This window comes from Gouania willdenowi, chromosome 12, assembly GCF_900634775.1.
Source record: "Gouania willdenowi chromosome 12, fGouWil2.1, whole genome shotgun sequence".
In the NCBI taxonomy this organism is placed as follows: domain Eukaryota; kingdom Metazoa; phylum Chordata; class Actinopteri; order Blenniiformes; family Gobiesocidae; genus Gouania; species Gouania willdenowi.
The window spans coordinates 11,534,769-11,557,703 of record NC_041055.1 but is presented as its reverse complement, the minus strand read 5'-3'; the positions used below and the strand labels follow the sequence as shown (position 1 = coordinate 11,557,703).

General features: G+C 37.7%; 1 protein-coding gene across 1 annotated transcript in view; it reads left to right on the top strand.

The window, feature by feature from the left end:
• Positions 1–2,870: 2,870 nt before the first annotated feature.
• The window catches only part of onecut2 (one cut homeobox 2), a 45,569-nt gene continuing 25,504 nt past the window's right edge, over positions 2,871–22,935 (top strand). The window contains exon 1 of the mRNA XM_028462957.1: positions 2,871–4,335. Within this exon, the coding sequence (XP_028318758.1) occupies positions 3,129–4,335 (1,207 nt within the window). The 5' untranslated portion in view covers positions 2,871–3,128. The remainder of the gene's footprint in view (positions 4,336–22,935) is intronic.

Below are 22,935 nucleotides of genomic sequence, written 5' to 3'. Positions count from 1 at the left end.
TTTAGACTAAAAATAAACATTATGAAACCCAATATTTTGAATTGTTTCATTTTTCATTTTCCTCTCTCTCCCTGTCTTTTTTGTGCCTCCATTTGAGAAACACTGCTCTATAGTCCTAATTATGGAGAACAAAAGTTTCTTAAAACCAAATGTGTCATTGGTCATTGTATGTGGGAGTGTCCATTCATTATATGCTTCTAGGAATAGATTTTGAATTTGAGCAGTCAAATTATTAGTAAAAAGGTACCGAACCCCCCCCCAAAAAAACCTAAACTGTGTATTCTTAATATCTATTCTGAACATTTCTTACTCTCAAACAATGTCAAGTAATTACTCAATGTATGTTTCCTGGAGGCAAAACGATGCATGCAAGGAACCGACTATCTCAGTGGCTTAGAGGAATGACTCTTCTTCCTGGCTCTTGAAAGGATAAGCTATTTTTCTAAAAACAAACTTGACAAATTTTGAAAGATCTGGACTATTTTCTACGACTTCCTGGACAGTAATGACGTACAAAATGAGGTTTGGACTGATAAACAGATTTGATTGTGAGAAGGGCTTTATTTTTTATTTTTTTTCTTTCTCCTGTTTTTGTTCTCTTTATTCATTTTTGCTTTTACAATGTGTGTATTTTATTGCTATACAATGTTTTTGCTTTCCTATAAAAGACAATAAAGAGATGGTTTAAAAAAAAAGTGTAATTGGTAAAATTTATTTCAAATTTCAAATTTATCAAAGAGTTTGTTTTTTTTTACCAAATGTTTTTTTGACCATCTTTGTCATAATGATTTAGTAAACAACAGATGTTCTAGAATTACATTTAGACCTTGTTGGGGTGGGGGTGGTGGGGTGGGGTAAAAAGCAAACAGAGTTATTTAGCAGTCATTTGTCCTTGGAAGTGTAATGAATTGTAAATGAACAGGCAACAGGCCATAATGCCCTCTCAGTGCTTCTCCCACGCTCATCACTCCACCCAGAGATTGTCGATAGCATCCAAACACATCATTTACACTGCAGCAGTCTACACCTCAAACATTCTCACACAGCTGCACACGTGTCCACGCTGTGTGCACATCAGACAAATACTGAAATATCCTTACACCCTTTGTAAGGAAGTGGAGTGTAATATGTTTAATATTGTTTGCACTGCCTTGCTACACATATTTTCTACCGGTGCATATTTTCATCTTTTAAAACAACTTGCTAGTTCTTGTATATAGATGCAACACAGTGAACAGTTGCTCATTATAAGAATGAGATTTTGCAATCTCTGATATTATATGTTTCTAAATATCCCATCACAGATATAACCTCATTTAGGCAGTAGCATTCAGAAAGCAGGTGACTTGCTATAAGCAGAAAAAGCATGGTTAGCAGCAACTTCAAGGGCATTTAGAATGACTCTATATTGGGCCAATATGGCTATTTCTACAGTAACTACTCAAAGATAAATGACAGATACGAATGAAGTTTTTGACTGGATTTTTAGATTAAATCCAACATTTGAGCAGTGATGAGGACTTAGATGATGGTTCTATTATATGTTCTCAGCTTGTTTCTGCACCCCTACCTCCTTTCCTCCGAACAATCAGCGAAGCAGGTTATGAGTTGAGAGCTGAGATGAAATCAAATTTTAATGATCCCTGTGGGCAAATTGCTTCTCTGCTTTTGGAGCTGATGAGAAAAGGCTGCATCTTCAGGTTGTTGTTAGAAATCAGGAGATGAAGTATGTTTACTTGCTTTTTTGGCTGTAACTCTCATTTGATGGTATATTTGATCAGTTATAAACCTTTCTATGACTTTTCTTTGTTCTGTAATATATTGGTGACAACGGGGGGTTTTAAGATGAGGAAACTGAACAACCAGTGCCTTGAACACAGACAGTATGTTTTGTTTTTTTTCATTCCTTCTTAAAATTTTGCGTTCATGTTTTTTCTAATTTTGTGGCTGATTTTCAACTGAATCAGCGCTCTTCTTAAACAGTTGTAATCATCTTAATCAATGATAATGTAGAGCTACACATTTCTTTTACAACTCAGATTTATGTTTATATTCTGATTTCTAACTTTTCAATACAACATGTATTTAATTTGTGAATGATAGGTGCTATGAGATGAATGTGTCTCAGTTGGTGCTATATAAGACATGAATTGCAATGTAATTTAATCCAATTCATTGCATTTATTTATTTTGAGCTTATGAATAAGATCAATATTTAAAGACAACTTTGAAGCATCCCATTTCCATTTATGAATTATCTTTGTATAAAAGTGTGCATTCACAAATATCTGTACATGCATAATGCGAGATTGTTTTTTTTTTTTTTTGTTTTGTTTTTTTACCTTAGGAAGAAAAGAATAATTTCACTGACTGGAGAAGGCTTGGCATAGTGTTGTGGTATTTTATGTAAACATAAAAGGCTTTGGGTAATTTAAAGGAAAACAACATTTTAAACTTCTGATTTGATAACAAGGGTCTTTACATGGTTTGCTATGGCTGAAATATTAATAGTTAATTGAAAAAATCTGCATTGCTAACCTATGATAAAATATTAATGCATATAACAAGATGTAAAAACATTAACGGTAGTAATTTGGAAGTGTTGTGAATGTATTTTTCAGCTATAAGCTGCAGTGACTCCATTGTTTGGTGAGTCGATCTGTTCAAAAACATGATTGGCCAGCAATCCCTACTACCACGCCCTTAAAATCTATATCCCCCAGCTGATTGGTGATTGAGCAGTCAATCAGGCGGATGACGCCCAGCTGTCGATTCCAGCTTCCCCTCCTCTCCCTGTAGCACGTTGGGTTGAGTTGTGTGGAAGGGGACCGTGGACAGCTCCAGTGTGATCGGCAGAGGAACAGCGGGAGGAGAGGGCAGGGAATGGGGGAGCCAGCACACAGAGTCGAATGATCCAGATCCAAAGATATTTAATGCCCACGCACCGGGGAACTCGCCAAAACATACCGAGCTGGAGAGGCCGTAGGAGGACGGGAACACATCGGAGTAAGTGAATGATAACGGGGAATACGACACTGACCCATCCCGGAGTCTCCCGGGAGAGCAGCGAGAGAGCGGCAGGGAAGCAGAGAATTCCGCTCCACCTGATGGACAGAGAGGACAGATGAATGAAGACTGCCTACACTAACGCCTATAGATGCCTGGCCAAGAACCTGGACGCTTACGCCATGAACACGGACATGACAATGGACAGCCTCGGCAGCCTGCATGGCGGGGTGGCGGTGAGCTCCATGGCCCCTGATTTGGAGCTAATGAGCGGCCACAGCCCGCACCACAGCCGCGGGAGCTCCGGGGGACACGGAGCTGCTGCTGCGGCGGCTGCTGCTGCTGCCTCCACCCTGAGGATCCACCAGGACTTGGCCGTCGCCGCCTCGTCCCGCTCCGCCATGGTGTCCGGTATGGCTACGATACTGGACGGTAGCGGGGAGTACCGACCGGAGCTGTCCCTGCCGCTGCACCATGCCATGAGCGTGCCGTGCGACACGTCCTCTCCCGGGATGGGGATGAGTGGTACCTACACCACCCTCACCCCGCTGCAGCCGCTGCCGCCCATCTCCACCGTGTCCGACAAGTTTCACCACCACCATCACCACCACCAGCGGCTCTCCGGTAACGTCAGTGGGAGCTTCACTCTGATGCGGGATGAGAGAGGGCTCCCGGGCATGAACAACATCTACAGCCCGTACCACAAAGACCACATGTCCGGGATGGGTCAGAGTCTTTCCCCGGTGCTGGGCAACGGCCTGGGCTCCATCCACAACACCCAACAGGGGCTCCACAACTATGGCACTACTACGCACGCCAGCCACGACAAAATGCTGAACTTCGACGCGCACCACACTGCCTCCATGCTGGCCAGAGATCACCACCAGCATCGAGGCCTGGGTGGCCCCACGGCGGGAATGATGTCGCACCTGAACGGAATGCATCACCCGGGTCACCCGGCCGTGTCCTCAGCGGGCCACCACCCCCACTCCCATCTCCAGTCTCCAACTCACGGGCCCGTGTTGGCTTCTTCCCGGGAAAGACCGCCTGTGTCCTCCGAGTCGCAGGGGGGCCCCGGCTCTGGGCAGCTGGAGGAAATCAACACCAAGGAGGTTGCGCAGAGGATCACGGCGGAGCTGAAGAGGTACAGCATCCCCCAGGCCATCTTCGCCCAGAGGGTGCTGTGCCGCTCCCAGGGGACCCTGTCAGACCTCCTAAGGAACCCCAAACCCTGGAGTAAACTAAAGTCGGGCCGGGAGACCTTCAGGAGGATGTGGAAGTGGCTGCAGGAGCCCGAATTTCAGCGGATGTCAGCCCTGAGATTGGCAGGTAGGAGCGGGATGACCCACAGCTTTAACTCACATTAACAATAATGTCACACACACACACACACACACACTTGTGTCGTGTGCTGGTTGTTTATAAACTCAGAACTTACTCACCTTCAATTCAAATGGAAAACATTTATTTACATTCACTGGGGTTATAATCACCATTATTGATCAATAGCAAGAGATCGATCGGGAATGACAAGGTCAGGGGATTACCTTCCAAACGGTCAGTGCTCTCTGATGTCCTGATCTGGCTTTCATGGCTTGTTTTCTAAAGTTTAGTATAAGAAAACTCAGAAACTGCTCGTTCCAAAAATAGTAATAATAATAAAGAAAAAAAAGATAAAAAAACAAAGAGGAGTTTACACCTATAGTTTAAAAAAATAGAATAAAAATACAGATTATTGGCCTCCTGTTGAGGCCTGATCGCCGTGAAGCCCGTTAGTGAGGGGACATGACGGGGGCTTTGGTGGGCTGCTGCCCCCTCTAGTGAGGATCCCGATCCCTGTCCAACCAACCAGCCTAATTTAACTGCAGAAAAATACAGCCATTTAGGATCAGGGTGCAATTCTATTTTAATATACAGAAAGCAACGTAATGTGCTTTACACAATTTAAGGTCAGCATTTAGAGAGATATTGTAAAATTATAGTGGGATTTGATCGTGTCATTCCTTGATTCATAATTTGATTTTTTTTTTAATATTTGAGGCCTAAATTTACTACAAGATTTATTGCATATAATGTTTTTTTTATGTATTTTAGTACGAACTTATTCAATATAACTAATGGCTCGCTTATACATTTCAGAATCAGATATAGGCCTACTTTATTTATCCCAGGGGTAAATAGCTTTAAAATATATATATATATATATATATATATATATATATATATATATAAATATATATATATATATATATATATATATATATATATATATATTTACAGAAGCTCCAGAATATTGAATGAAAAAAAAAAACACTAAAACATAGAAAAGGAAGAAATGAAATAAAACGCACATAATTAAATAAAAGACTGTTGATGAAATAGGGATTAAATACATGTGCACACCTGTAGGGAAAAGTAATAAAATAATACCAATGTATATAATATAATACAATACAGATAATACACAATTATAGTACCATGAGCCATCTAAAAACACTGTAATCAAGAAGCTGTTGTGCTAAAGTGATGAATTGTTTATTGTCTGATGTAGGCTTTTTTTTTTGGAGGGAATCCATGTTTCTATTCTGTGTATTTTTTATTATCCAGGGTCAAATCGAAAACAATCCTATGAAGTAGAACAAGTTATTTAGATCTTAAGTATACATAGCATAAGTAATACTATTTTGTCAAAGAGGATGGTAAGTATATGTTAAAATAAAGGTATAATGCCGAAAGTTCACCCAATCTTGAATTTATTAGGATCCATTATATTCAGGATTTTAACAGTTGTAGGTCTTACTGTAAAATATATGTAGTCTTTTACAGTGTATACACACGTGTGCAACATAGAAAAAAAAGAATTGTGTTTGTTATGGATGTGTCATGATAGGTGTTAAAAAGGAACGTTCTACCGAGTTAGAATAATTTTTCGAAGTTTTTTTTTAGTAATTGCGAAGCTAGCACTGAGTAAACAAAAAAACAAATAACAACGTGTGCTGCAGACAGATTTCTGCCTTTATTTTGTTTATCTTTTTGAAATGAGACGATTTGTCAGTGACAGAAGCAGTTTCAAACCTCACGTTTAAAATGTGTTGATTTTTCAAATTTAGTTTGTATGTGCGTGTGTGTGTGTTTTTCAGTACAACATATTTCTTTGTGCGGTAGAAGTCTGCTGGACATAACAGTCCAATTTGATGGCAAAATTAAACATTTTATGCAACTTTTCATCAAATGCTGTTCACGAGGACACTATGTTTACAAAGTAAAGAATGGAACTGATTTGAATGAGTCTACTTTGATAAGATAAAGTGGGGTAAATCGGTATTGCTTTATTTATTCTCACATCTGATACATTTGTTTGTTACAAGTTCAAACGAGACAAAAAACTAAATTCTCTTTCAGGGTACATTTTGTCTGATTCTAAATTAATCTTTCTAAAATTAATACTGTCGTTACTTTAATAAAAAATGTAAATAGTTCAGAGATAAGAGAAATACAAGCTTCATGTTATAGTTCTGTTTTGGTTTGTACATCTCCAACATTACAACATTAAAATCCCTTTATAATATACTACGGTGTGTACCGGTACATTCTCCTGCATTGACTCCACTAGACCCCAGAAGGTTTGCTGTATTATATGTGCTGAGACATTAAAAGTAGATCCTTTTACTCCAGGAGGTTGTGAAGTCAGGCCTCCGTGCATCTGATGGGTTTTCCACCAAATCCTAAAGAAGCTGGTAAGGATTTATATCTCAGGAGTTTAATCAACACTTTAAACATACTGATGTGTTCCACAATCCAGTGTATTAGTGGGCAGTATGTGTAACCTATGTAGGTATAAAGCATGCAAAGCTCCCAGGGCAAAAAACCAAAAAACAAACCATTTTCTATTTCTACTGGCTTGAAACTTGATACACACATAGCTAACTGCCAATTACTGCCTATAGTGATTCTTAACCTTATTGGAGGCACTGAACCCTGCTAGCTTCATCACTGCATTTACCAAACCCTTTGTAATTGGAAAAATAAAATATGATTTCTACAAAACATAGGTACATAGTTTATTTGGATGGACACACATAAGCTTAAGAATATTGAAATGCATAGCTACGCCTTTCCTTCTTACTGTGATTTCTTGTGTTTCTGCACCAGACAAAGAGGACAGGGTTTAGGTCGACACCAGCTTTGTTCTAGTTTGTTCCCAGTAAAAATACTTCTATGCATCCATCGCCACAAACTTTTGAGCGGCAATTTAAAACTTTTATAACTTTTCTTAGAGTAAATGATCTTTGATGTATTGAGCTTTGAGCCCTTAACTATGTCTATACATTCATTCCCCTACAAGTAATTGGTTAGATCAGTGAGCCAGGTGTAATGTCCTTTTTTTTTTTTTACATTTTGATGATACTGACCACTGTAGACCAGGAAAATCACACATAAGCTGTAGTTTTGGATTCTCTCACATTAAGTGATCAAAATGTTGGCACATCCAACCCTTCCACATTAAATCCCATTTGAGGTTACACATACTGTTTCCTATCAGCTATCATTGTAATACTCATTATTGTAGAGAGCCGGTCTTACGAACCCGTATATAGGGTCAAATGTGGCTCTACCTACTGTCTGATGCAGAGATGGGCAACTTTTATTAAAGCGGTATCCTGTGTATTTAGGTTGTTGTTCTTGTGTTGTTTCTGTATTTTAGTTTTTGTCTTGTGTGTTGTTAGAGTATTTTTTAGTTTTTGTTGTCTTTTTTTCCCATTTTTCTATAAATCTGTCTGTTTTTTGTCCTAAGTTTTTTTTTTCCTGTTGTTTTGTGTATTTTTCTGCCATTGTGTCTGTTCTTGTTGTCCTTTAGTTTCATCTTCTGTAATTTCTGTCTATTTTTGCTGTGGTCATGTGTTTTTGGTGTCACTTTCTATATTTTTTGTTGTGTATATTTTTGTGCGCTTTTGGTGTAATTCTGTGTATTTTATTGTTCTTTTATGTCTTTCTATATTATTTTGTTTTTGATTATTTCTATTTATTATTCGTACGTTTTTAGTGTTTTGTGTCATTTTGTGTACTTTTACTTGACCACCTGGGTACCACACAAAATTAGACAGAGGCCCCTGGGCCGCCAGTTCCCCATTTCTGATCTAATATATCTCAAACAGAGCAGGTCCCATGATGAGGAAATCCTGTTTTGTGAGTTGAAGATTAATTTCAATGTCTGTTTTAACTTTGACAAATTATAAGAATATGAAAGGAAAGCAGTGTCAGTGCATATGTCGTAGGCATGTGTTTATTCCCACACGGTTGGCCTGTGATTGGATTGAAGGCCCTTTGTTTTTGATGATATTTGAGGATATTGGTTAATGGGGAATGACACGGGTGACAGTGGGTGTAGGGTGGAGCTGAAAGTGGGAGTGTGATCCGTACTCCCCTGTGTGTTGTAAAATGTCACAGAACAGCTTCAGACTACACTCACCTGTTTTAACAGCGATTATTCTGGCTGTTTGTACCCTGATCATAATGTTATTATTAGGGCCCGAGCACAACGGAGCATAGGACCTTATTGTAATGCGCCTCGTTTTTATTATTTTTCTTACAAAAAATATTGCATTTTTGAGGGCCTAAACACGTTCAAAAACTTGTGAAAATTTGAACGCATATTGGACATGTGAACTGCAAAATGACTCAATGGCGCCCCCTTGAAAATTTTATTTGCTCCCAGTTGGCACTGATGACATCATCACTGTAGAACTTCTGCAAAATTCTGACATCATCACTGAAGTTCTTCATGACATCATCACATCACTGTAGAGAGTGATATCTCATCATGAGATTTTTGAGGAACACACACAAACACACACACATACACAGACAGAGATTCCTTGCTTTTATACATCCTACATCCAACACTGCACTGTTAATGTACTTCACACATTCATTTTTTAATTTTAAACAAACATGTTTATTTGGTTGTATTATAAAACAATCTTGACAAGAAAGTTGAATCTTTATAGACTGAAATATTCCTCTTAGCACCATGTTCACTTGGATGATGTGCTACGCTTATAGAAGTTATTAAGAGTTTGTGGAGCTAAGTAGATACCAATTAATTAAAGCAGCTTTCATTTGTATGCCAAAAAAATATTTATGGTTTAACTTAACAGTCATTCACAGTCATAGCGCCACCTATTGGTAAAAGGAAATCATAGGCATTATATTTGCACAGAACATCGCAGGAAAGTTTGTGCTATAATCCTTGAAAATGGTCTGCTACGTCTCAACACTTTCAAATTTCTGTCACGCCCCGACATGCAACACACCTCAACGTATGCCACTTCCCGACATGAGTGTAGTTGCTAGGGCCCATTCATTGCTGCTTGCAGCTTTAATTCACTTTATACTTTAGTATAAACTCACAAACCATTCCCAAAAATAAATCTTTTTTAAAAATATATATGTAGTACCTGGTCCCTGTTAGGTTTGCAATTTAGCCTTGACGGTTGTTTTTATTTATCTTTCTTGGAAGTATTTGTCACTTCTTGCTTGTTAAATATAGAATGAGACCAGTTTATACAAGTCTGTACACAATTCCTTGTCCTGGTTATTTTCTTTTAGAGGCTATCTCAGCTGACTCAGGGAACAAGGCAGGTTGCATCACAGACAGATCCCCGCTCTATTAAGGGCAACTTCTTATAGAGATTATAATAGGAGAATCACACATTCTCGGATTGGCAACATATTTTCCAAAGATTGTTTTATTTTGTTTCCCTTTTTTGTACTTTGTGCTTGTTTTTATTCAATTTTTCTTTGTTTCTTTCCGTGGTGACACTGAAATGACAGTAAAAAGAGAGGGAGAAGCAATTCCTAGATCAGAGGCTCTACAAGAACCAATAGAGCAGCGGTCAAAAGTCAGGGCTGCAACACTCAGACAATAGATGGAGCAAATTGGAGCAGCAGAGGAGGAGGGGTGGACTGGGAAGAGGGTTTATTCTTCTCTTTGAGCCTGTTATTAACTGCCCTTACTACATTATAAATACAATTTTATAGATGACATTAGCATGTTGTAACTGTGTTTCTTTTAGTTCAGTTTACTTTTGTTCTTCTGTTTTGCTTTCGAAATTATTCTCTCGCACATGTGAGTTATTTGGTGCTGAGTTGTCACACTGCCTCGTAGACAGGATTGAATATGTGCGTCTGAGCCTGTGTGTGTCTGTTTGTGACCTGTCCAAGGTGAACCATGCCTTATACGCTGACCAGGCTGAGGAAGCCCTCATTGTCTAATGACTCTTCATGAGGTACAAGGCAAATTCAGAAAGTGGATCGCACATATACTTTCCACACTGTGATATTTTTAAAAACTTTTTTTCAATATGTGCACTTTGTTTTTAGGAATTTGTGTTGCAATTAATCAAATTCAGCGTACAGAAGATAAAAAAAAACATTAAAAAAAATACTATTTTCAGACTTTTACACGTGTCACATGTCAATACAATGTACAGGAAACAATCAAGTGGAAAAAATATTGTATTCGGATGTTTTAAATAGTGCTAAATCGTTCCTCTTTTAAAAAGTAGTTTTTTTTTTTAGTTTTTTTTAAAAAACACTTAGAAAATGTTAGTTGCAGTGAAATAGAAAACTTGAAGCCGTCGTCTTTATTCTGGCAGCACATGGGATTTTTCACAAAATAAAAAATATTCTCTAATTTATTATGTAACTTTGACAAAATGCACAAAGGTGGAGTCATTTGTGTAAAAGTGCACATAAGATATAAGTTATAATTATTTCCAGGAGTTCAATGCACTTGATGTAATGATATTTCCAGAATGGGGAACCAGCAAAGCAAACAAAAGCTGCTGCATTACTCCACTCCTGGCGTTTTGTTTTGTATTGTGAAACATTATCTTTCATGCATAACAAGGAAGTGTGTCCGTGCCTGTGATTGTTTACAAACAAGGCAGAAAGTTGGATGGATGGATGGATGGATGGATGGATGGATGGATGGATGGATGGAAGGAAAACCGAATGGCCAAGCTGTAAGCTTTGATGCCTTATGATTGGTCACATCCTTGTGTGTTGCTGACCAAACACTGACCTTTTATTGTTGTTTGAAGATTGGGTTTTTAACCTGGAAGGCCATAAAACACCACTAAAATGGAAACATGTAAACTCTAAATATCTCAGAATATGAGCACCTGAAGAAAGCTGTGGTTTTTCCTTTTCTCCTGTTCCTTTCAAGCCTCTTCTCTCTTTTTCTCAATTTGTCTCTTTCTCTACTCCTCTCTCCCTTTTGGGGGGAGGTATTATGTGATCGTCGGGGGAATTGAACACAAGAGGAGAGGCAGAAGCGGACCTATGAATTATTGATGGGAATCTCAGCGTGACCTGCCTCAGTCTGCTCTTTCACTCCTTCACCTCGCAGTCGGGTTAACCAGTCACAATGGAGGGAGGGAAAGAGGTAGAGGGAGAGAAAGGATTAGTCCATTGTTTGGTTGGGTGGATGCCTCAGTGCGCCTGTGGCTGCAGGTGATTTATGGATGAAGGAGATGGAGGAGAGGATGCTCGAATCAGCATCAAATCAGAGATCTTTCATACCTCTAATCCTTAACTGGCGATATGTTCTCAGTTTCTGTTTTCTTTTTTTATCATTTAAAAATGCCTCTGTTGTTGTTATAAGCTGCTGTTATGCTTTAATGTGAAATATTCACATTGAATTATCAATATTTACATATTTTTGCGTTGATGTAATGTTTTGTGTGATGTATAAATACAAACTAAAACTCTGTGATGCCATAGCACGTAATCATTATCGAGAGCAGGTACTGTTGAAGAAGAAAAGAAAAAGATGAATATCAGCAGAGATTCACTCTATGTTGCAACAACAGAAATAATTTAGTAGACAAGGACCACTTTGAGTCAAATTGAGCTGAAAATTTGAATGACTGAACCTAGATATTTTCCATTTTACACATCCTGCTGCGAGCAGACACAGTGCATTATTAATGAGCTGGACTCTACTTTATGGCACAGATTACCAGCAGTTACAGCAGTGTGTGTGTGTGTGTGTGTGTGTGTGTGTGTGTGTGTGTGTGTGCGTGCGTGCATGCGAGCGCATCCTACAGTGTCAGACAATGGGTATACAGCTTGTATCCATTTTCAGAGTTTCTTCTCTGACCTCCTGCATATTCACAGGCTGCTATCGATCTGTAATAATGGATTCCAGGCTGCTGAGAAGAGACTTGTGATGTTTGTTTGTGTGTCAGCGTGAGAAGATTTGCCTGATACTGTTATCTCTGTCTTATCTCGTCGATAGCTGTTTTTGGAGGCTAAGAACAAAGATCTTACCAGAACTGTTGAAAGGGTTTTGGGAACTGCATCTTCAAATGTGTCAGCTTTGGGCATTTTTTGTCAGTGTTGGGGAATTACACTGAAAACTTATTTAAGTCTCCAGATCACATTAGCTTCTGTTAGAATACCACGCCAAAAGTTTAGATGGCCATACAAGAACTATAGGGGGTCAAAATCTTGTCTATTATTTCAGCATAATAATAATAATAATAATAATAATAATAATAATAATAATAATAATAATAATTACATCCAAAAAATGTCAGCTTCTGTATGAGTTGTAACCTCATAAAGAAGAGAAGCCTCTTTTTTGTTATCAACTGTTTTAATTAAAGCTTTGATTTTAAACAAACTGTTATATTCAACAGAGTAATAACTTTATATATAAATGCTATATATATATATATATATATATATATATATATATATATATATATATATATATATATATATATATATATAGCACAATAACACACACTCTGACACCTAAAACTGAACATACACATTAACACATACCTAATCCCCCCCTTTTGGAACACACATTTTAACACTAAATTAAAAGCCAAAAAACTGTATTGGATAAGGTTAAATATGGATCAGGGTTACAAATTGAATATATTAGATAACATAAATAGCATTCCAAAGGTCATGACAGCAATCTTTTAACATCATCGGTGGCTTTTCCCCACATGTGTAGAGTTCTTATTTTAGCGTTATCAATCCTGGCTGATGACCACTCCAGGTATATCCCATCAAGGAGAGATTCTAACCAATGTTTTATATACAACTGATGTGGTGGAAGCCATTTTGAGACTATTATTTTCTTTGATGCTAGCCAGCCACAGTTTACGCTCTATTTCAGATAACCTGGAGTTATCATTTAAAATAAGAGGAGCAGGTTCCAGAGAGAACCTCCTCCCTACCAGTTCAGTAATTTTATCCACAACAAATAATCCAGAATCTTTGTATATATGGATATTCCCACAAGACATGCATCAATGTACCTACAACGCCCTGACCAATAAATGCACAGTAAGGATTGGAACCCCATCAGATGTCTTTTACATAGTGTTAAGTATAGTCCTGTGGCAAATGTTGTAGTGGAATAACTGGTTATTTAGGTTTTTAGATGCCCTGAAGACATTATCCTATACAGCATCCCAATCAATAATCTCTATTTCTAGATGTTTATCGGACTCCCATAATCTGCGTTTGGATGATTCTGCAATAATGTGTGACCTGAGGCTAGTATATATGTAAGTAACCGTCTCCCTTTGAGGTGCTCTCTCCACTAGAGACACTATAGGGCGATCAGTCAATTCATACCCCAAAGAACCTTGAGAGATTTAAGTGATGACCTAACTCTAAAGTAGAGAAATTGTGAGTTACTTGGAATACCAAAATGAGAAATTAGTTCTGGAAAATCTACAATAAAATTTATTGATACCATTTTGGGCCCATATTCATGAAATAAATGTCCCACCCCCTGGTAACATTTGCATTATGCCAGATAGGTAAATGTGTAGCCATTTTGGTTTGAAACCCATGAATTTCTCCACTTTTGCCATAGTTTGTATTGTATATGATACTCGTCGTCCAAATTAGGATGAACATGTTTTATGTTTTAGTCCAGAGAAAAGATTAACCAGATCCTGCTCTAACATTTTCCAAGGTGAGCGTAGTTCTAGTATCAAAACAGTATTTTGAAGAATGTTATAAAAAAGCACAATGATTTTACTTAAAATATGGGCAAGTCTATCCACCGTTTGCTTTTACCCACTGTAACGTAGACCATTTAATGTGAGGTTTGTTTCCTTTCCAAATGTTTTTGTTTTTTTTAATTTGAAGTTAAGTTTCTACCAGTAACCTGGTGGGGTTGGCAATGGAAGCATAGAGCTTACAAAGTTTATATGAGGAAGGATATTAATTTTAGCTGTGGCAATACGGGCTAGCATTGTCGAAGGGAGTGTTGCCCACCTCACAAGGTCATCCTCTCCTTTCTTTATGTTAGATAATTAGTTATTTATTGCTAGTGTCCGGATACAGATACTGATCTCTATACCTAAATAAACAGCCTTTTGTGCTACTGGTTTACAGGTATGTTCAGCTTCACTTTTAATCTATTTTTCTCTTCATTTGAATCGCTGCCCTTTCTTTTTTTGTAAATGGGGAACATGCCTATAGTTTTATGTAAATGTTGAGTTCTATTATGTGACAATAACAATTGTCCAGAAAACCCATAGGAATTGTACAGAATTACTTATTGATAATGTGTAAATGTTGATATAACTACAAGGCCCAATATGGTTAGACATTCTGATTTTCTGGACCTTGACTTAAAATGTCACTTTCTGGACCTTCTTGAATTTTATTTGAATATTCTTGTGTTAAACAGTTTTAATGAGATCACAATGTAAAGTTTGTTTTTGTTATATATTGCAAATGCAGATCTTATAAAACAAAAATATCTGTGTATATATTTATGCAGCTTTTGGGCCTGAAATGATGTAAATTGCTGTAAAGGAGGCCTGTTTTCAAACTTGGAATTACAGCTTTCTTGACTGTAAAATGATTATTTCACCGAGATTTCACCCAAATCTCCACATTCTCACCAACCTTCGCTGCAGCTCCCAATAACAATATCAGAGCAGTGGCATAGTGATTTTTCGTTAAGAGTGTCCACACCAATTACTGGTGCTGCAGGTCCACAGAGGTTCTGCCGTGCCAGGAAGAAAATGGTCCTGTCGCCACATTATTAGGTTGGTCAAATCAATGGTGACAACCAAATGCACGTAGACATGTCAAAGAGCTCCAGGTACACTTGCTCTGCTCAGCTGAAGACCACCATGCACATACACTCATTTAGACATGGGGTAGAGAGCAGATAGCAGATTTATGGTATTTTATTAGATCTTTAATGGGTTTCTCTAATGACTATGATCCATATGAGATTACGTCACCTATCGGTGTCTTGAGTTCTCTCCCTTTATTAACAAGTATTATACATGTTTTTTTTTTCCAAACCTCTTTAAAGAATATATTAATGCTTTTCTATTTCAATGATACTTCTGGAGGATTTCACTTCTGAAAATGATTAACAAACCCACACAATTCTTACTGTACAATGCCTATGTACAAACTAGGAGCTCAAGCAGTGAAAAATATGAAACCTTTTCCATCATTATAGTTTTTCTAAAAGAAGAAAGGTGTGTGTTTCTTCACGGAAGGGAAAGGACAAAGAGCCTTGGTGGTAAAATAAGAAGAGCACTGAATTGGCAAAGATGTGTAACAGAAGAGATGGATTACACCAAGCATTTTCCCTTGGCCTTTTCTTGTTTGCAATGGTGATGCGACGGAAAGAGTCATGATACACATGGTTTCAAGGACTCTGGTGCATCCGACAGATTGCTATGTCATCTGGTTGAGGAGAACCATGACAAGTAAATGTTCTAAGTAGAGTGGAGAGCAGGAGGAAAACAGAGTGAATGGTAAATAAAAAGGAGAGGTGGTGAGGATGAGGATGCAGAAATGGAGGTTCTAGTGATCAGTAGAAGGTCCAGCAAGCCTCAACGGTAAGGTCTACTGAAAGGCTAGAGAATAGTAAGCTGTATGGTTCAGAGGCCGTGGCACTGAACAAAAAACAGCTGAGGTTGAATTGGAGGTTCAGTTTTTTTGCTTGGAATTTGCAGAAAGAACAAGATTATAAAATACACGAGGTCATCAGAAGGACAGCTCATGATTGATAGTTGGTGGAAAAGTGAGACTACATAAGTAAATATTCTAGCAGCATGTCACGATTAAGGCTGGGGTACACTGTGCAGTTTTTTGAATCGTTGTACTCAGCTCCAGCTCAAACTGTGCGACTCAATTGCAGAGTCCGAATGTGCGCAGCTCACGATTCATGTTCTCACGATATACGTACCGACACTCTGACACGATCTGACTGCTCACACTGTACGTTCATACATGACACATCGGGGTCTTGTTTCTGGAAATACAATGTACAAATTAGAAGAAGAACTCTGAAGCGTCACCATTAAAACAGATGAAGAAGTGGAGAGACACTGCAAAAAGAGCTTTAAAAAAGAAAAGACGGCGATGTGACGGACCAGGAGCTGACTGGACAGACGTGGGGAGTACAGTCCGTCAATTTTACAGCGGTCCTATGGTGTTTGCTCATGCACAGTGTGAGAGTTTAAGGTAAACACGCCGATACCCTCACGAGGAGCTCAAAAGGGCGACTGGATTTCAAACATGTTTGATTTCCTTACGACCTTTGATTGCTGATCGGGAGCTGGTCGTGAGGTGTACGACAATGTACAACACACGATTTAGCAGAGACTCGCACGATCCCACAACATAGATGCACAAGTCGAACATCGGCTCAAAATGGGCCAAAAAATGCACAGTGCATGCCTGCCTTTACCTGTTTTCACAATTAATTGCGGTATTAAACGGTATATATTTTGCTATTGGCTAAGAACGAGATTCTATGACATCATTGAACCATCATGCATAGCTGTTGGCTCTGCCCCTCTTATAAGAACAAGCACCTGTGGACTATGCAATCTGTGGTGAGTGGGTTGGATTGAGAGAATTGTGAATATAGAGGTATATTGAGTATTAAGCAGCTAGTTAGCATAGCATAGATTGTTCTTTAGAGATCTTATAGCATAGACTGGGCGTGTCTTAACTGCTCCTGGAGCCCCGCCCATAATCAAGGCATTTTTTTAATTTCCCCCTAATATCAGGTCAGCCTAAACCAGGGGGTTTAGTTACTCTTTAAGTGCGTTCATGTAATGACGTAAAGCTGAACATGTCTGTAGGGCAGCAGTAGTTTCACTGTTCATGTGCAAACATGATGGAGGCAGTGTGAGATCGATTGATTCCTTCTAAAGTCGTCAGTTTCAGTGTCTGAAAAGTAATCTGTAAAGGCCCTCAATCAGTGAATATTTATCATTGCTTCCTTTTGCTTTTATGTATATTTCTGATGGTATTTAATTAAAAATATCTATTTTATTCATATTACATTATTATATTATATATAATCTGATATTATTTATTTACAATATTTCCAATAATTATATACAGTTTTTATTACCACTAGCCTTTATTCATGTTTTCTCTGAGAGAAGTACATACTATAGTTAATATGTAGCATTTATTGTTTACACAGCCAATGCAATTTTATTTTTAGTCCACTTTTTGGTTATTTTACATTGCTGATATATTATTTTGTTATAAGAGCATCCAAGGATGGAAATGAATAAAAATCCAAGACCTATAATAAAGAATTTTCACACAGTTCTTACTTTTTTGTGGTAGTGTAAAATTAAAAATTGCAAAAATAATTGTTATAATCATAATATCCCAATTCTCATTCAATAAAATTTAACTTTACAAGAAGAAAAGTAAAAAAGTCTGTGCAACATATGACAATCATGTGCACTGTGCTGAAATGATAGATAAATAGCTACTGATACTCCCTTATGTCTTTTGTATTGTAATTCTGCAGGGTGACCCACTACAAGTGAACATGTATAATAAAATACAATAAAAGACAATTAAAATACATTGATTTGTGAAAATAAAGGGTAAATTATTTGTTCTTATTTGACCATTAACTGTATTTTTAGATTTATGGAGTGATAAACAGCTTTCGGCTCTACTGTGTCAATGCAATGAAATAAGTTTGAACCAGGCTTTATCCAATGTTCAAAATGTTCTCTAAATGAATGCTGACAGTGATTAATGTATATTCCAGTACATAAATCCTCACTCTATTGGTATTATGGAAAAAAATCTATTTAAGAAAATGTGCAAAAATGTTTGTCTTAAAGTAATCAACTAATAGGTTTCATGTTGATTTCAATTAGTTGAACATTTTCATCAGTAACTTAGTTCCTTTTTACTGTTTCAGTTGATGTGCATTGGAAACATTCAACACTGTAAAATGTTCTATATACTGTAAATACTATTTCATATTTCTTTATTATTATTTTTATTATTCTCCCTTTGTTCTGTCTATCCTTGTTTCTTCTTCCCTGCTCCGTCTCTCCCTCCCTCAGCTTCATTAGTATTATAACCACAGCACAGCTGAAATAAGTCTGTCCAGAGGCGTAATGAACGGTGACAGGCAGGACAAACCTGTCAGACTCCAGCCGCAATTTACCATGAAAGTCAAACAGCATTGAAAGGAAAGAAAACATGGGTAATATATAGAACCCTGGATTTGTTGGATTGCCAAGCTCAAATGTTTTTACTGACTTTAAATAGTACAATTTTATAACACTAAATATGATCATTTGTTTGTAATATGTATAGCAAAAAATCACTCGTTATAATACACCTCAAATATGGCATTAAATATTCATGTTAATTTAAATGAGATCAAAAAATGTAATTTCTGTAAATCAGCTAGGCAAACAGTTTGAAGATAAAATTATTAAAGACTAATAGTAACCACAACATACATTAAAATGTTGTTTCCAGATTAGTAGTTGTTTTGTATAACAATGATCAATAAGAAATATGTTTGATTTTCTTAAAAACCGTATTGAGGCATCCATTTCAACAAGTATAAGACATTTACCCCCAAACAAAGCTATTTTGTTTTCAGGTGTGGATTAAATTGAGGTTTTTCAATGTGTGTATTAAACAGATTCAACCTGTGTCTCACACACCTTTTCCTCGATTGCCTGTGATTGGCTGCTCTGATTAAATCTAAATCAGCCAATGTGTATCTATAACCAATCAATCAGATACAACCCAAAAACAAACACACACACAATGAAGTGGATGTTCATCTGTGTTTCTTGTCTTTTCCACTTTCCACTAAGGCTGACGTCGTTTTCTCCATTTCTATTGCCAACTATACCTTGTCCTGTGTGTGCATTTATCCCTCAAATGTGAGCGCTGTGTGTGTGTGTGTGTATATGTGTGTGTGTATGTGTGTGTGTGTGTGTGTGTATATATATGTGTGTGTGTATATATATGTGTGTGTGTATATATGTGTGTGAAGCCGCCGTTTGTGCTGGGGATGGATGACGTGGATCGATGGCTGTAATCCCGAGCAGATTAAAAGAGCATTAATACTGGCAACGATAGCGTAAACGGTGCAGATCCAGATCTCCATTGATCTGCTGGAACCTGATCCAGACCAGTTCCTGGAAGAGATGGGGGTGGGGGGAGCGTAGACAGAGAGAGAGAGAGAGAGAGAGCTGACAGCATATAATGGGGAGAAAGAGGCAGCTTGAAGTTACTCACTGCTCAATATCATAATGTACATCTTAAAAAATGTAAGTGAAAGCTTTGCATCGTTCTTATGGCAGTCACTAAAATACAAATAGATATAGTAAGATAAAGGGTTCATGAAATGATCAATATTTTGATTTTATAATTTACATGTAAGTCTCTGTTCCAACGTGAACTACAAGCAGTGCAAGCAACAAAAACTAATGACCACACAGTAGATGAGTGTAATGGGTGTAGTAATTTTAGTGCGTTGAAGAGCACTGGAGCAAGACATTGAACATTTGGTTGTTTCTGACTAAGGAAGAGCACCTTCCAATGCAATTCTGTACCATTGGTGTGTGTGTGTGTGTGTGTGTGTGTGTGTGTGTGTGTGTGTGTGTGTGTGTGTGTGTGTGCGCGTGTGCGTGTGTGTGTGATAGGATAATTGTACCTGACAATACAAAGTACAGTGGAAGTACTCGAGTGATGATAAAAAATGCACTGAACATTGAAGTTTTTTTTTTTTTTTTGTTTTTACCTACAATGGCTTTGTGAATCTTGGCAAGAACAAGGGAGGATGTGAGTTACAGCAAAGCCTCCAAATGCAGAACACTGTAGCTGTGCCTTTATTGGCCACGGTTAAATAGTGTTTTTTAAATCTTGAATTAATTATTGGGAATTGAATAATTCAGAATACAGTAAAAGTATTTTGCTTCGTGTTTACATGGAAATAATAATCCCGAATTGAGGTTTACATGGAAAACACGTTTTCTCTCCTTTATTCAATTCCGCTTCAGGTCTAGGGGTTGGGAAAGGTTCTGATTGGACAGAAGCAAACGAGACTTATCACATCTATCAGAGAAAAACACACAATAAACTTTTTATTTTCCGTTACAACATAGAAGACCACATAATATATATACTATTTTCACTTTTATTTTGCTTTTAGTTTTGAAGCAGCTGCTCGACCAAAACATACTGTTTCATTTTTGTCTGCAGAGAAGTAGATTTGGAGATAGAGTACCAGAGAAGGGAGGCAGACGACCATACTTTGGCCAATCAAAGCCAGCGGTTAGTGTAACAGCTGTTCTACCTCCACTATACAGGATGTTGAGTGGAAGGAGAACTTTCAGATAAGCTGCGCGTCATTTGTGAAGCTATGGTGCAAAGCTTCATGTCCCCCGATGAAGCCTGTTTTGTTTGCTAATGTCCGTGTGTGTGTGATATGTCAGTATGTCCACATGTTTATGCTTCTGTCCATCCCCTCTTTATATTATATCCATGTCTTCTGAGGCTCTTGTTAAATAAAATGCGTACTTTGGCGGCCATCCTGATTTTGTCCTCGCAAGAGGACGAGCATGCGCAGAACGACCAGAATTAAACGTATACATGATCGAGGAATTATTCCATTCTGAATTAAAATCAGAATAAACCAGCCACGTAATTCAGAATGGCCATTTTCATTTGGAATTAGGTGTTTACAAGGTCAGTTTAAAGATGATTTAATTTTTATTCTGAATTAAAGTAGAATTAAAGGGAAACATTGTTATTGTGTCATTTAGCTTTGATAACACTTTGATTATCAAGAGGTAGCTTATCATTTATAAAACTGTTTTAGTATTGTTCTTCTGAGCATTGTTGTCAAAATTTCCTTCATGGTTTTTCATCAACTACATAAGTTACATAGATTTTGTCAACTGCATAAGTGACATTTGAAGAAGAAATACATTTGTGTTATGAGTTTGATGAAAAAAAATGCTAAGTATATAAAATTAGGTCTCAAAATCATGGAAAAACAAGCACCTTTCTCTGCTCTAAGATGCTGGGGGCGTGTCAGTTAGAGGCGCTGGAACCACGCCCACGCTCGGGAAGGGCACAGCCTCCTTGTACTGTGTCTATGGGAGAGAGCAGTGTAAAAGTTGCTCCAGCGTTGATAGTGCTTCTCCCATTGGTTTTCCAAAAGTGCTCGGATCGGGCCAAACAAGGTGTCAGAGGAAAGGTTTGCTCCGCCCGAGTCCGAATATGTGCATCTCTCCCGGGTAGAGTCTGAACTGCGCCCATGGTTTGTTTTTGGCCTGGAGCCGAATTGCTCAGCAGCAAGGTCGGGTTTATGCTAATGATGGCTCCGTTACGTAATGCGGCTATGATTTCACACCCAATTTGAAACACAGTTTGTGAAGCCCAGCTCCACAGTTACATTCTAAATGGTTGAATGGCTTTTGACATGTTTTAAGGACCTATTTAATGTGTTTAGAAGAAAAATTTTATTTGAACAAAAACTATATCATAATATATTGATAATTTCATCAACTAATTAAAAGGCAACTCTAATTTCATCACATGGGATGAAATAAAATCATAAAGCACGTGATCATGTGGTCTTACACGTCAAATCTCTCAGTGTCCATTTTCAAACATTATTACCATCTCATATCAGGTTGATAAACTGTAACCAAATCTTAAAAAAAAATGCATGTATTCAGATGTTTTAAATTTTAGTCGACTCTATCTGTAACATATTTAGGTGACTAAAATCTTAATGCCATTTAGTTGACTACAACTAGACTGTAACTGAATTAGTCCTGATGACTAAATTTTGACAAGTCAGAATTAACACTGGTTCTGGGCTTCATTTTAAGATTTCTGCAGTGAGACTTTTAAAAAAGGGTTTTATGGGTTGAAGTGATTCTCATGTAATTGAGGTGTGCTGTAGAATGTTTGTGCTATGATGCAACCATAAGGTCCCAGAAGTATAGGTAAAACTAAGGTAACATTATTTTACCATTCATGTTTGGAGATCTAGTTTAAAAACTCAGACTTGTTCTCATCATCCTGTTGTACTCATACCCCGTAGTTGTTCAAGTAAAGCAGCTACTTTAAGGTGTATTACACAGATGGCCCTACACGGAATACCTCTCTAAAGGATTGGCCTCTATAACTGGATTCATTAAACTGAATCTGTCTGATATTAGATTATGTTTCAAATTGGATAGCTAGGATCCAATTGTAGATACTACAGCCCTTACTAGAGACAGGTTAAGCCGATTGTTGAAGAAAAACGCTAAAGTAGAACAAAATGTTGCGCTGGTATGATTCCTAAAAAAGCGAGGAAAGCCAATTTGCTGTTTAGTATTTATTTTCCTATACAATGACTCACCCTTTTTAGGGCAATGCTTCATGGGGGTTGTAGTTCTCAGTGTACAATGTCTGTCTCACTTAATCAACTAAAGAACTACATTTCCTGGTGAACGATCCCTCCTTCACTTAACTTTACCAGGAAACTGTGACATTACAGTTTTTTTCAACTGTTTGTTATAAAATACACAACAACAATATTAAAGGAGATTCATCTAGAGC